The 12,855-nt window shown below is 55.2% G+C and overlaps 1 protein-coding gene across 6 annotated transcripts in view; it reads right to left on the bottom strand.

The window, feature by feature from the left end:
• Positions 1-12,855, bottom strand: part of RXRG (retinoid X receptor gamma) — a 136,392-nt gene that overhangs the window by 23,247 nt on the left and 100,290 nt on the right. For 2 of the 6 annotated variants that reach the window (XM_070395818.1, XM_070395823.1), the window contains exon 1: positions 10,571-11,267. The exons of 3 other annotated variants lie outside the window; for them this stretch is intronic. In XM_070395818.1, the coding sequence (XP_070251919.1) occupies positions 10,571-10,619 (49 nt within the window). In that variant the 5' untranslated portion in view covers positions 10,620-11,267. One more of the 6 variants, XM_070395822.1, reaches the window with a different exon arrangement.

The raw sequence follows: 12,855 nt of genomic DNA, 5'->3' as shown, positions 1-12,855 counted from the left end.
GTTGCCCACCCTGCTTTAGGCAAAGCCTACACAACATGTTGTTGTTTTCTTCCGGGTATATTAACAACCTAATAAAAGCGGGGGGGGGGGGGGGGGGCACTTTTAAGGCGATATCAATCAGTTTGTCTGTAGTTATGTGACTTAAAATATCTCTGTTCTATTTAGATATCAACTGCAAACTTGAGTAAAGTTAGAAAAAGGAACAAATCATTCCAAAATATGCAAGACAAAACCCTACGTCGCAGTTTTCTTGGCATACACTAGTACACAGTGACTATAAAACATTTTCATTTAGAAAGTGTGGGGGTTTTTTATTTCCCTTTTGTAATTCTCAATCAGCAAGTTGAGAATTCCATTTAAAGGATCCACAGAATCACACCATCCAGCACTTACCCCCTGGGAAGCGCCGGCTGGGCCCAGCTCCTCCATCTGGCTCTCCTGGCCCCACCGCTGCCCCCCCCCCCCACCCCGCCCTTCCCAGCCAGCCCTGTCCTCTGGGATTTTGACCCCAGCACTTTCTGACTAGGAGCCTCCTGCTCCTGACCTGGGCCCCAGCAATCACCTCAGCTTCAGTTCCTTCCTCAGGACGCCCCTCCCCTCCTTCCCCCGGAGCAGGAGGGCCACTCTGAGCCTGGGCCTTGCAACATGCATTGTTTTATATTTGAATTGTTCTCTGCATTTGCAAAAGCATTTTCACACAAACATCCGAGCTGCACAGCCACCTGTGATTCGACAGGAAGGACTTTCCCAGGCACAGCCTCTGCCTTTTCAGCCACGTGGAACTCGGATCCAAGAGGAATCCCAGGAGTGGGGAGCCCTGGAGGCCTCGTGGGATCAGCAGCCTCTCAACAGGAAAATAAAGGAACGCGAGGGAAGGGACCCTCCTGCCCTGGCTCAGCCCCCATGGCCTCTCCAAGGACAAGAGGACCCAGAGGTGGAGCCCAAGATGGACTGAGCCCCTGAGAGCAGCCCCCACCGCAGGCCCGCCCGCCTTTCAGAGCTGAAAGGGGCCGCTGGGTTCCCCAAAGGAGGGCGGGCTTGCTGGCCGCTCAGGTGGGGGCAGGGCTGCTGCTTCCAGTGCTGGGAAGGGGGGCAGCCCTTCCTCTCCCTCCTCCTCTTCCGCCCCTACACTCTGCGATGATGGAGAGAATGAAAAGCAGGAGATTGATAATCAGCCCCATTATTACCAGCATTATATGTAATTATAGCAAAACCTCACTCATTTGGATCAATTGAGAGAAAAATCCGTCTAAATTCCTGACAACTTGGCAGATTACTTTTAAATTATAATTTTATTACTTCTAAGTAACACACGTGAAGAGTTGTGTTTCAAGTACCACAAGCTAATGGTTATTAAGTGGGGATTTTATGAAATCTGCTTTAAAAGACTCTTTTGTAATTAAGACCCCGTTAATATGCTAATGACACTCCTGCTATGCTTTTTAAATTGCTTGAAAACAGATGCAATTTAAATAGGCTCAAGACTTCTACAATCTCATTTGCTTAACAAACCTTTGGGGGGAGGTGGTATTTTTATTATTTCTTTATTTTTGGCGAATGAGAAAATACAAACTAGTCCATGCCATGATGAGGTAACCACGGTTCCAAGTTAAGTACGTCATAAATTAATAAGGCCATGTTGCTGTGGGTGAAAGCCAGGCTTGGGGACTTGAAGAACCACTACATTTTATAGACAAGGATCCCAGAGAGGTTGCTGACTTGCTTGCAGCCACACAGGACACAGCAGGGATCCCGGGCCCCAGCGCCTAGCGCTTTTCACCCATGAGCGCTGCCTGACACTCACTCAGCCCCTCAATTCCGTGCTATTAGTTTCCGTATCCTCTGATTCAGCCAGACATATTTGTTGAGCTCCTACTATGTGCCAGGTCCGTGCTGGGCACTTCGCAGGTAGTGGACCCTGCTGGGCACCACGGTCATGTCATTCAAGATTCAGCCTGGCGCAGAGCTGTCGGTGAGTCCGGAATTGTCCCCGTTCAGTGAGGATACTGGGGTTCGATGGTAAAGTGACCGTCCAGGGCTGGTGAGTTATTCCGGATCTAGATTCTGAGAGGAGTTCTTGCAGTGGTCAGCGTTTCTGCATGTAACTCATGGCAGTCTGCCCCCCAGAGCCAAATGGTGAGCCTTGCTGGGACAGCCTTACAGTGTCCCTAATACACGAGAGGCACCAAGGGACAGGGGCGCCCCTAACCAGACACAGCCTTGTCCCTTTAACCACTTCTGAATACTGTACACCGTGTACCAGGCGGGCCTCCTGGCCACATGCCAGTGAGTGTTCGAGGCGTTTGCTGAGGGTGACCCCTTGTTCTTAGAATCCCTGGACAGCACTGTGTCCACACCCAGCTCTTGGACCCAAGACTTCACTCCCTCTGTCTCTCTGACCCTGTGGTCAGGGGTGCTCTCCGGGCTCTGAGCACAGGCTGTCTCCAAAGGACAACAGTCATCTTAAAGCACAGTGAGCAGGCCCTGACCGGACAGCTCAGTGGGTTAGAGCGTCGTCCTAATTGCCAAGGTTGCCGGTTTGAACCCTGATCAGAGCACATATAAGAACCAACCAATGAATGCATCAAAAAGTGGAACAATAAATCTCTCATTCTCTCTCTCCCTTCCTCTCTCTAAAATCCTATATAATAAAAGGCTAATATGCAAATCGACCAAACGGCAGAACAACCGGTTGCTATGACATGCACTGACCACCAGGGGGCAAACGCTCAACACAGGAGCTGCCCCCTGGTGGTCAGTGCACTCCCACAGGGGGAGCACCACTCAGCCAGAAGCCAGGCTCATGGCTGGCGAGTGCAGCGTGGTGGTGGTAGCCTCTCCCACCTCCGCGACAGCACTAAGGATGTCCAACTGATGGCTTAGGCCCACTCCCCCCAGGCCTAAGGCTTTAGTCGGACATCCTCAAGGGCTCCCAGACTGCGAAAGGGCACAGGCCAGGCTGAGGGACGCCGCCCCCCCCCCTCCGAATTTCGTGCACCGGGCCTCTAGTCAATCAATAAATTTAAAAGCACAGTGAACAATGTCTGTCCACTGCAGCGCCACCATCGGGTAACGCACCCAGCATCATCCGCTCTCGGGTTAAGACCTACGTTCCTTGGATCTGTTAGGTTAACTGAGGCCCAAGAAACATTTCCAGAAATAACTGATCTCCAAACGTCCTGCAGACGCCAGACCTGTAACTAGTTTGTACATCCCTTCATGCAGAGGACGGGCCTCAGGTCCCGGGGTCCCGGGGCCCCACTGTGTGCCAAATGGCTGATTGACAGGCATTCCTAGGACAGTCTAGGGCAGTGATGGCGAACCTTTTGAGCTCAGCGTGTCAGCATTTTGAAAAACCCTAACTTAACTCTGGTGCCATGTCACATATAGAAATTTTTTGATATCTGCAACCATAGTAAAACAAAGACTTATATTTTTGATATTCATTTTATATATTTAAATGCCATTTAACAAAAAAAAATCAACCAAAAAAAATGAGTTCACGTGTCACCTCTGACACGCGTGCCATAGGTTCGCCATCACTGGCCTAGGGTCTTCTTCCCTGCTGGTGACCTCTATCCTTCGCTCTGCTCCCCACATTCCTGGGGCTGAGACCCCAACCCCTCCACGAGCTGCTGGCCTATGATGGTGGCCAATAAAGGGGGGGACAAAGGAGATATCGAGTCACAGAAACAACCAGCAACCAGCCTGGAAGAAGCATCCCGTGTACTTATTAGGCACTTTCCCGGCCGCTCCTCTGACTCCTCGTAAGTGCTTTTTTAATTCAAGATCACAAGCCTTTCCATTTTTAGGTTCAGCTGTGGGGTTCTGGAATCCTGTCTGGAGTCTGAGTTGATCTTGAACCTGGACGCTCTGTCTCCCTTGCCTTCCCTCAGTCACAGCCTGTGATAAGGGGGCCAGGTTCCTGTAGGCTGTGGGGGTTGGAGGTCCCAGGTCCCGCTCTCTTCCTGCCAGATCTCCTGAGAGAAGGGGGTGAGTTATTCAGACATAACTGCCAGGAGCTGGTGCAGAACCCTCGTCTTTCTCACTTCGCTTGGTCAGCACCTCTGAGTGCGCAGCCCCACACCTCAGGACCGGACGACCTCCTCTAAGAAAAATCTACAAACAAAATTCCAGCTGAATTTAGCACCATGGTCTCCGAATTTTCTGAAATGGAAAATGGGAACTAACTTTATTGTACATTTACAATTTTCCAGGCTTTATTTTATTGAATCCCAATGCTGTACCCTGACCCTATGTGATTGGTATTGAGTTATTTTGCTGAAGCGGGGGACGGGGTGGGGGGGGGGGGGGAGGCTGTCTGTGACTTAGACCCCTCTCCTCTCCTCTTCCTTCACCCCAGGTGGCCCACAGAGGCTCAGGGGGACCCAGTTTGTTCATCCTCACCCAAGGATATGTTTACATTGATTTTTAGAGAGAGTAGAAGGGAAGAAGGGAGACAGAGAGAGAGAAGCATTGATGTGAGAGAGACACATTGATTGGTTGCCTCCCACACTTGCCCCAACCAGGGCTGGGAATCAAGCAACCGAGATACCTGCCCTTGACCAGAATCAAACCCTGGACCCTTCAGTCCACAGGCCAATACTCTATCCACTGAGCCAAACCGGCTTGGGCCTGGGGAACCCAGTTTGAAGACCATAAAAAGCTACAGGTCCTGTTTCCCAAGTGTCCTCATCTGTAACTGAAGGGTCAGATGACCCTTCTGTCTGGCTTTGAAGACTCAGTCAGTGCCAGGGAAGCTGGGGAAGAGCTAGCATTGGGAATCCCTGAGAACAGTCAGAAACGGTCATAAAGTTCTCAGCAGGATCCCCGGTGGCCGGCAAACTGCCAGGATATAGCACAGCCCGTGTGGGTAGCTGGCATGTCTCATGAGTTGATGACAGTGGGCGTTCACACCAAGACAGATCTGAGCAGTTGAGACAAAGGCCCTGTAGTTGGCAAAGACTAAGACGTTTACTCTCTGGTTCTTTAGAGAAAAGGTTTGCCGATCCTGCTCCAAAAGGTAAAATCGCGTTCCAGGTATTAGAGTGAAGTGGGGTCCACCTGGAAAAAGTTGACTTTGTTTTATTAGCACCTGCAAGGGCCACTCCCCTGCCCCCCACCCCAGTCATTTTATTCATTTGCTGCAAGTGTTCATGGTCAAAACAAAAAAGGTGCCTTATGACCCCTGAGTGAGCTGTGAGCATGCAGAGAAGAACGGGGTGGCCTTGGGCAGATGACTCAAGCTCCTCATGGCTGCACCTTCCTGAGTAATATGGGGGTGCGAACAATATAGCACCTCCCCTCCTGGGGTCCTTGAGAACATGGAGATGCTGCATGTCACACCCTTGGACAAAGGTTTGGCACATAGTAGGGTCCTAATCAATGCAGGCTATTCTTTCGCTCTTGTGAAGGTCACCGAGCCGGGACCTGGGTCAGTCTCATGACAGCCACCCACCCCAGGCATTCGAGGAAATAGACTGACATTCCCTGGGCCTCACGCGTCCCACTTTCAACGGGCAGATTCCTCTGGGAGCCTGGACGTCCTGGCCCCCAGCTGGTGGCGGGGACTCTGTGGACACACAGCTGCACAACCAGGGGCAGGAAGAGGCAGAGGGCTTCCGGCAGCTTCTCCCCGCTTGCTGCTCGGCTCTCTACCTCTTGGTAAGATTGTAAATATTTCAGAAAACAGTTTATACTAAATATGTTCCTTCCTAGATCTCATCCGTACAGAAGCCCCAGCCACCAACCACTTACTCCCACAGTAGGTCCCTATCAGCCACCCACACACCTGGCATGCACACACACACACACATGCACATACATACACACATGCACATGCATACATGTATACAGATGCATGCATACACCACACACACACACACATCTCCAACTCCAGCTCTCCCCCATGTCCATTCCTGGGTGGAGAAGCAACTGTTCTACAGATGCTCGGGGTCAGGACTCTTGCAAATCAGGAAACCCCAGAAGAAGTCGCCAATTAACTCTCCAGAGGTCACGTGACCCAGGGGCCTGCTATGCTATCCTGTGTTTCCTTCCTGAGTCTGCAGCCAGAGGGCAGTGCTGAGGCTGCTAGATCCTGACCCCTCGGGTGGGCTGCTGCCCGCAGCTCCCAGAGGAAGACCATGGCCCAGAGAGGCCACCACAGGCAGCTCAGCGGAGCGCAGACTCTGCAGCCAAATGCCTGGTCCCACTCCCGGCTGTGCCTTCTGCCAGCTCTGGGGCCTGGCAATGCCCCCGTGCCCTCATCTGCAGGAGGAGCACGAAGTGGCGGCTCAGAGGGTCATGAGGTAAGTGACCTTCCAGCACTTTCCTTCCTGAGTCTGCAGCCAGAGGGCAGTGCTGAGGCTGCCGGATCCTGACCCCTGGGGTGGGCTCCTGACCCCTCCGGCTGAGAAGAACTGAGAGCCTCCCCTCCCGCCCGCCTGCCTGCCCTGAGGATTACCCACAATTGGATGTGGGATTACGGGCTCGGGGTGCCATCTTCTTAGAGGTGACACCTGTCTCCTGAGACAAACAAATTTCGTCCTGAGCAGCTGGCAAAGCCAGGACTTGGCTTTGAAGACAAGGGTTCTCGCCTCGGCACGGGGCAGGCCAGAGGGGGGACATGGGCCTTTGTGGGCACTGCCACCCGCCAGCCACTTCCCTTTGGCCACCTGAGTGTCTGGTTCACTTCACTGATGGGACAATGGTCTGACAGCTGGTGAGCACAGCCCCGGACACAAGTCCAGGAGCCATGTCCTGAGGGTGATCTGCTTCCTGAAATCTCCCCCACAAGTCCCAGGAGCCATGTCCTGAGGGAGATCTGCTTCCTGAAATCCCCCCACAAGTCCCAGGAGCCATGCCCTGAGAGTGATCTGCTTCCTGAAATCCCCCCACAAGTCCCAGGAGCCATGCCCTGAGGGTGATCTGCTTCCTGAAATCCCCCCACAAGTCCCAGGAGCCATGCCCTGAGAGTGATCTGCTTCCTGAAATCCCCCCACAAGTCCCAGGAGCCATGCCCTGAGGGTGATCTGCTTCCTGGAATCCCCCCACAAATCCCAGGAGCCATGCCCTGAGAGTGATCTGCTTCCTGGAATCCCCCCACAAGTCCCAGGAGCCATGCCCTGAGAGTGATCTGCTTCCTGAAATCCCCCCACAAGTCCCAGGAGCCATGCCCTGAGGGAGATCTGCTTCCTGAAATCCCCCCACAAGTCCCAGGAGCCATGCCCTGAGGGTGATCTGCTTCCTGAAATCCCCCCACAAATCCCAGGAGCCATGCCCTGAGGGAGATCTGCTTCCTGAAATCCCCCACAAGTCCCAGGAGCCATGTCCTGAGGGAGATCTGCTTCCTGAAATCCCCCCACAAATCCCAGGAGCCATGCCCTGAGGGTGATCTGCTTCCTGAAATCCCCCCACAAGTCCCAGGAGCCATGCCCTGAGGGAGATCTGCTTCCTGAAATCCCCCACAAGTCCCAGGAGCCATGCCCTGAGAGTGATCTGCTTCCTGAAATCCCCCCACAAGTCCAGGAGCCATGCCCTGAGGGAGAGCTGCTTCCTGGAATCCCTACCGGAGGTTCCACCTGCCGGTACGCAGAGGGCAGAGGGCAGAGGGCACATTGAATGGGCGCCCCAGTGCCCCACAACTTCGGCGCTGGGACCAAGGTGGTGGGCAGCTGCAGGTGCCACCCTCTCCAGCCCTCGGTGTGCCCGTCCCTGAGGTGGCTCTGCTGCCTCCCTGCAGGCCCTCGGCTGACCTCCGGGCAGCACATCCTGGGCTCCTGTCTCAGCAGCCTCTTCCCTGGCCGAGCAAACACGACATAGCGACAATGAAACAAAATCACTGTCCCTCCCAGCCATGAGGAGGCAGCGTGGCATCAGAGGGGCAAGTAACCAACCAGGCGAGCCTTTCCCTCCAGCTCTGCAAACAACTCGTTTTCTCCCAGGCTGCCTTGCGCCTGCGTTTCCTTCTATCTCAGACCGAATTGCGCCAAATACCGGAGTTCCCGCAGCAATGACCGCCCCGGCCAGCCAAGTCTGTGGGTCTCCGCGCATTTCCTTCTACTTCCCCAGATTCCTAGTGCATCCTTCTGCAGAGATGCTTGGTTTTTAAAATTAATTTGCATGTTAGTACTTAAGTACAATGGAGGGAATGAACATATTAACTTGTATTAAATACCCGATACGGACAGTGCTGCAGTAGCTGCTTTTTCGGGCATTAGCATATGGAATTCTCACAGCAATATCCTAAGGGGGGATTATAAGCTCCGTTTTACAGATGAAGACACTGAGGCTCAGAGAGGTTCAATGCCTTGCTTAAGCTCACACAGCTAGTCAGTGAAAACTAGGAACCAAACTCAGTTTCTTCCTTCCTTCCTTCCCTCCTCCCTTCCTTCCTTCCCTCCTTCCTTCCCTCCTTCCTTTCTTCTTTCCTTTCTTCCTTCCCTCCTTCCTTCCTTCCCTCCTTCCTTTCTTCTTTCCTTTCTTCCTTCCCTCCTTCCTTCCTTCCTTCCTTCCTTCCTTCCTTCCTTCCTTCCCTCCTTCCTTCCTTCCTTCTTTCCCTCCTTCTTTCCTTCCTTCCCTCCTTCCTCCCCTCCTACCTTCTTTCCTTCTTTCCTTCCTTCCCTCTTTCCTTCCTTCCCTCCTTCCTTCCTTCTTCCTTCCTCCTGTCACTATGTCAGATTGAAGGGATCCTATTTAAGTGTGAAGCAGGGCTTTCTGGAAGGCTCTCCCACTCAGGCGCACCGACCCTTGGCCTCGTCCCTGCCGCCCTCGACACCGCATGCACACGAGTGCACAGCGAGGCCCGAGGTGCTCTGAGCCCGCGGCCGGCACCCAGGGCGCCATCAAGCGGCCCCATTGAACTGTGGACCAGACCTTCGTTCTCCAGCCTTCATCTCCGCTCTCTCCCAAACCCTCCTCCTTCAACCCTTTTCACCCCAACTGTCCCAGCGGGTCTCCTGGGCTTCCATGAGGCCAGGGCCTCACAGACTCGGGCCCCAGGGGTCTCAGAGGTTGGCATGTTCTTCAGACACCTGGACTCGAGGCAGCGGAGAAAGGGCTGCTGGCTGTGGGTGGGCCCAGGATGGGAGCTGAGAAGTCCTTTCACACCCAGGCCCGGTGACCCAGCTGTGAACTAGAGATCGGATGTCCAGGCCGTAGCCTTGGCCGCCACGCTCACTGGGCCATCACAAGTCTGGCCCCAATCACCTGAACTCGACCTCTTCCAGGAACACAGCCACAGCACCACACCCCTGCGTCCAGGCCGCCACCTCCCACCATGACGAGCGTCTGCGTGATGAGCCCACCCCACCCAAGGGGCAACGACCATATCGCATGCACATCTGTATCCCGGCGCCTGACAGCGCTTGGCTCGGAACCACCACCTGTGCCCCCTGAATGCAGGGGCAGCCCCGGGCCTGACGCCGCCAGGAAGGACCACTGCACCTGCGCACAAGCGTCCTGCCCAGCGCAGCGTGGAGGAGCTGCCCACCTGCCCGCACGGAGGTCAGGAGAGCAGGGGCTTTTCCTTCTCCAGATTTGACAAGAATTTCTGCTTTGTCCTGCCTGCCAGCAGCACGGGCAGGACAGGAGCTCCAGGGCCCGGGGCAGGCGCTGCCGCCACCAGCTGACGGGGAAAGGCCAGCCGGTCAGCTGTCCGTTCCATTCACTCAGGCTGGGCGACTGTCAGGGAATCCTGGGGCCTTGGGGAGTGTGCCTCAGGGACGGGTCGCCAGCCAGCCCCACCCCAGGGAAGTGAGGGCAGTGACCCTGGCCGGGAATTGGGGACAGCAGGGGAGCGACCAGGGCTATTAGCAAAACAAAAGGCAAGAACGAAGGAGGGACAGCACTGTGCAAATTAAAGCTTAGGTTTGCTTTTAGAAATCTACTTTTCAATACAGCAAGCTCTTGTTCGGAAGTGTCCTGGAACCCTTAGCAGATGCGGTCCCTCCCTCCCCCCTTCTCCTCACTGTGAGCTGGGTCATCTTTAACTCTCCACTTCACACACACACTCACACACTCACACACACTCACTCACACACACTCACACACACACTCACACACACACACACACACACACACTCTCACACACACACACTCACACACACACACTCACACACACACACTCACACACACACTCTCTCACACACTCACACGCACACTCACACACACACACACTCACACGCACACTCACACACACACTCACACACACTCACACTCACACACACACTCACACACTCACACACACACACTCACACACTCACACACACACTCACATACACACACTCACACACTCACACGCACACTCACACAAGCACATGCCGCTGCAACAATGCGCAGCTTCCAGCTGGTCTCCCATGTGCAGACCCGCATACGCTCCCCCATGCTCTCACTCGGATGTGCAAAAGCACCGTCACCCACGGCCGTCTCTCCCCTCTCTCGTGCACACGCACACTGACACGCAAGCACAGTGCACATGCATGTACACATAAAGGATTCAATACTAATCCCGTTATCGGTCCCCCGTGTCCCCTCCATCTCCCCAGGACAGTCCAGAAGGTGCCACACTCACCGCCAAAGCTGGTGGGGAACTTCATGAAGTGAGGATAATTCCCGTACATGTTTACTCTTCACTCATAGTCCTCGCTGCCAGGTCTCTGAAGATCGCGGCTCCCCGCCCCAGGCACGGCCGTGCCCTTCAACTTGGGCGCCCGAGAGTGGTCATCGCCACCCCGCACCCGGCTGCGCGGGCTGGGCCAGCCCTCGGGGATTAGCCAGGAATCCGCCTCTCAACTGGGGCGGCCGCATAGCGAGCTGGAGCCCCACCGGCAGCTGGTGCCTGTCAGTAATCACGCATAATGCCTCCGCCGCCGCTGCTGCCGCCCTGAGATCCTGTTGCTGGTTTGATTAACTCGGCTGGGCTGCAGCGATGCTCCCAGCTCCCTGCCGTCCCGGGGGTCCTCCTGGTGGCGCGATCTATTATCCAGGAAGGATCGATGTGTGACCGCCCCACCGCAGGTCAGGAGAGGGGGAGGTGGCAGGGGATGGAAGACTCTTTAGGTGCCTTTTCCTTGACTTGCACCCACAAAAATCAATGGGTTTTATTAAAATGCATTTTCTCAGTTCGGCTGCTCTGTGTCCGACACACTTGCGATAGGACCTGAGAGCAGCTGTGGGAGGGGCAGCGATGGGAGCGGGACTAGAGCCACCCCGGGTCCCGAGGGCTCTCCTGAGCGGCCGAGGCACTGGCTCTCACAGCGGGGGCTCTCACTCACCTCACACAAGGGTCGTTCGCTGACCTTTCCCTGGAGGGTGCTCACCTCCACCCCGTCAAAGCGCCCGAGTCCTCACTGACACAGACACTCCCTTGGGTGGGACCAATCCACAAATCAAAGTCCAGGTACCCCTTCGGCGTCTGGCCTGGGATGCAGCTTTCCTGACAAGCCACCGCTCAGCCTATACTTGACCACCTCCAACGAGGGGGGCTCCCTCCTCTCCCACTCCATTTCTGGGTAGTTCTCACCATGAGAAAGGGCTTTATGGAGCTGAGATCTGCCCCTGCCCCTGCAGCTCCTGCCCACAGGTTCCAGGCACCTCCCTGGAACCACACAAGAGACGCTGGGGGGTGTTACGGCGGGTTCTTCTGCAAATTCAGACACAAACCTCATGCCCACAGTCTATGTCCTCCTGGCACACTCATCTCTTCACATTCCATCGTCCCGAGCGCCCGAGGGCACTGGCGACCCCTCCTTTCTCTGTGCTGCACGTTAATTCACAGAGCTGCCCGCCCTCCCCCGGGGAAGCAGGGTGCCCCGACCTGGATGCAAGGCTCCAGCGACGGGGCCACCCTTCTCCTCGTGCTGTGTGTGTGGGCAGGGCCATGGGAGCGCTGTCAGGCCCCCAAGGGGTCAGATGAGCCCTGACACTGGAACAAGGATCCGAGGGTTTCTCCTGCACGGCCTTGGACAGAGCGAGCCAGGGAGGGAGGTCAAGTCAGGGCCCCAGGGGAGAAAACCAAGACTCCAGGGCTAGGAGGACCCAGGACAAATGAAGAGGAAAGAGCCAGAGCAGGGACGACGTCGGGGGCATTAGCCCCACAGTTAACTCCCGTCAAGCGAACCTGACACCCCAGGTCTGTCTCCTTAGCCACAGTCTGCCCCCCATTCCTGGGCGTTGGCTCAGAGGCCAGCGTGCACCTCCCTCACTCCTCTGCCATGAAATCCGAGTCCACGCACCCTCCCATCATTCGGATCCAGCTGTTTCGTCCAGTCTGTTTCTTCTGCCTCCCCATCCATGGCTTCTGAGGATCCTGAGCCGCCTTCCATAGTTCATCCGACTCATGGTTAAAATGCTGAAAGGACACAGCAAGGACCATGTCTTAGAGCCCGCCACCGCTATGTCCACTCGCCAGTGCCAGGCCCTGTCCCACCATGTTCCCTGGCCTGGCCTGGCGAGGTTGGGTCCGTAGAGAAAGCACCAGCGAGGAAGCCAGCGGCTGGACACGAGTCCCAGTCCACCGCTGACCGCCTCACCACACTGGCCAGTTCCCCAGTCCCCCACGTGGTGACCGCATGGGTTTGTCTTGAGGATCAAATGAGTCCACACCTAGAACCACCTAGAATACACCAGAGCACAGCAAATGCGTGCACGCTCTTTCTATGATGACGACAGTGCTGACGTACATGACTTACCTCCTTTTGCTCATTTGTAACCTGTCCGAGCAGGGCTGGACGATTCCAGAGCCTCCTTCACCCTCAAATTCAACTCGAATGAATCCAGCACCCGTGACACAGCGGCCCATTCTCCCCATGGAGGTCTCAGAAACACGTGTCTTAGTGACGCACAAACCACGTTTCC

Source organism: Myotis yumanensis, unplaced genomic scaffold, assembly GCF_028538775.1.
Source record: "Myotis yumanensis isolate MYYU_CA2020_CCGP unplaced genomic scaffold, mMyoYum1.0.hap1 SCAF_17, whole genome shotgun sequence".
NCBI classification, from domain to species: Eukaryota; Metazoa; Chordata; class Mammalia; order Chiroptera; family Vespertilionidae; genus Myotis; species Myotis yumanensis.
Note: the sequence above shows the minus strand (reverse complement) of the source record. Positions and strands in the feature narration are given on the sequence as shown.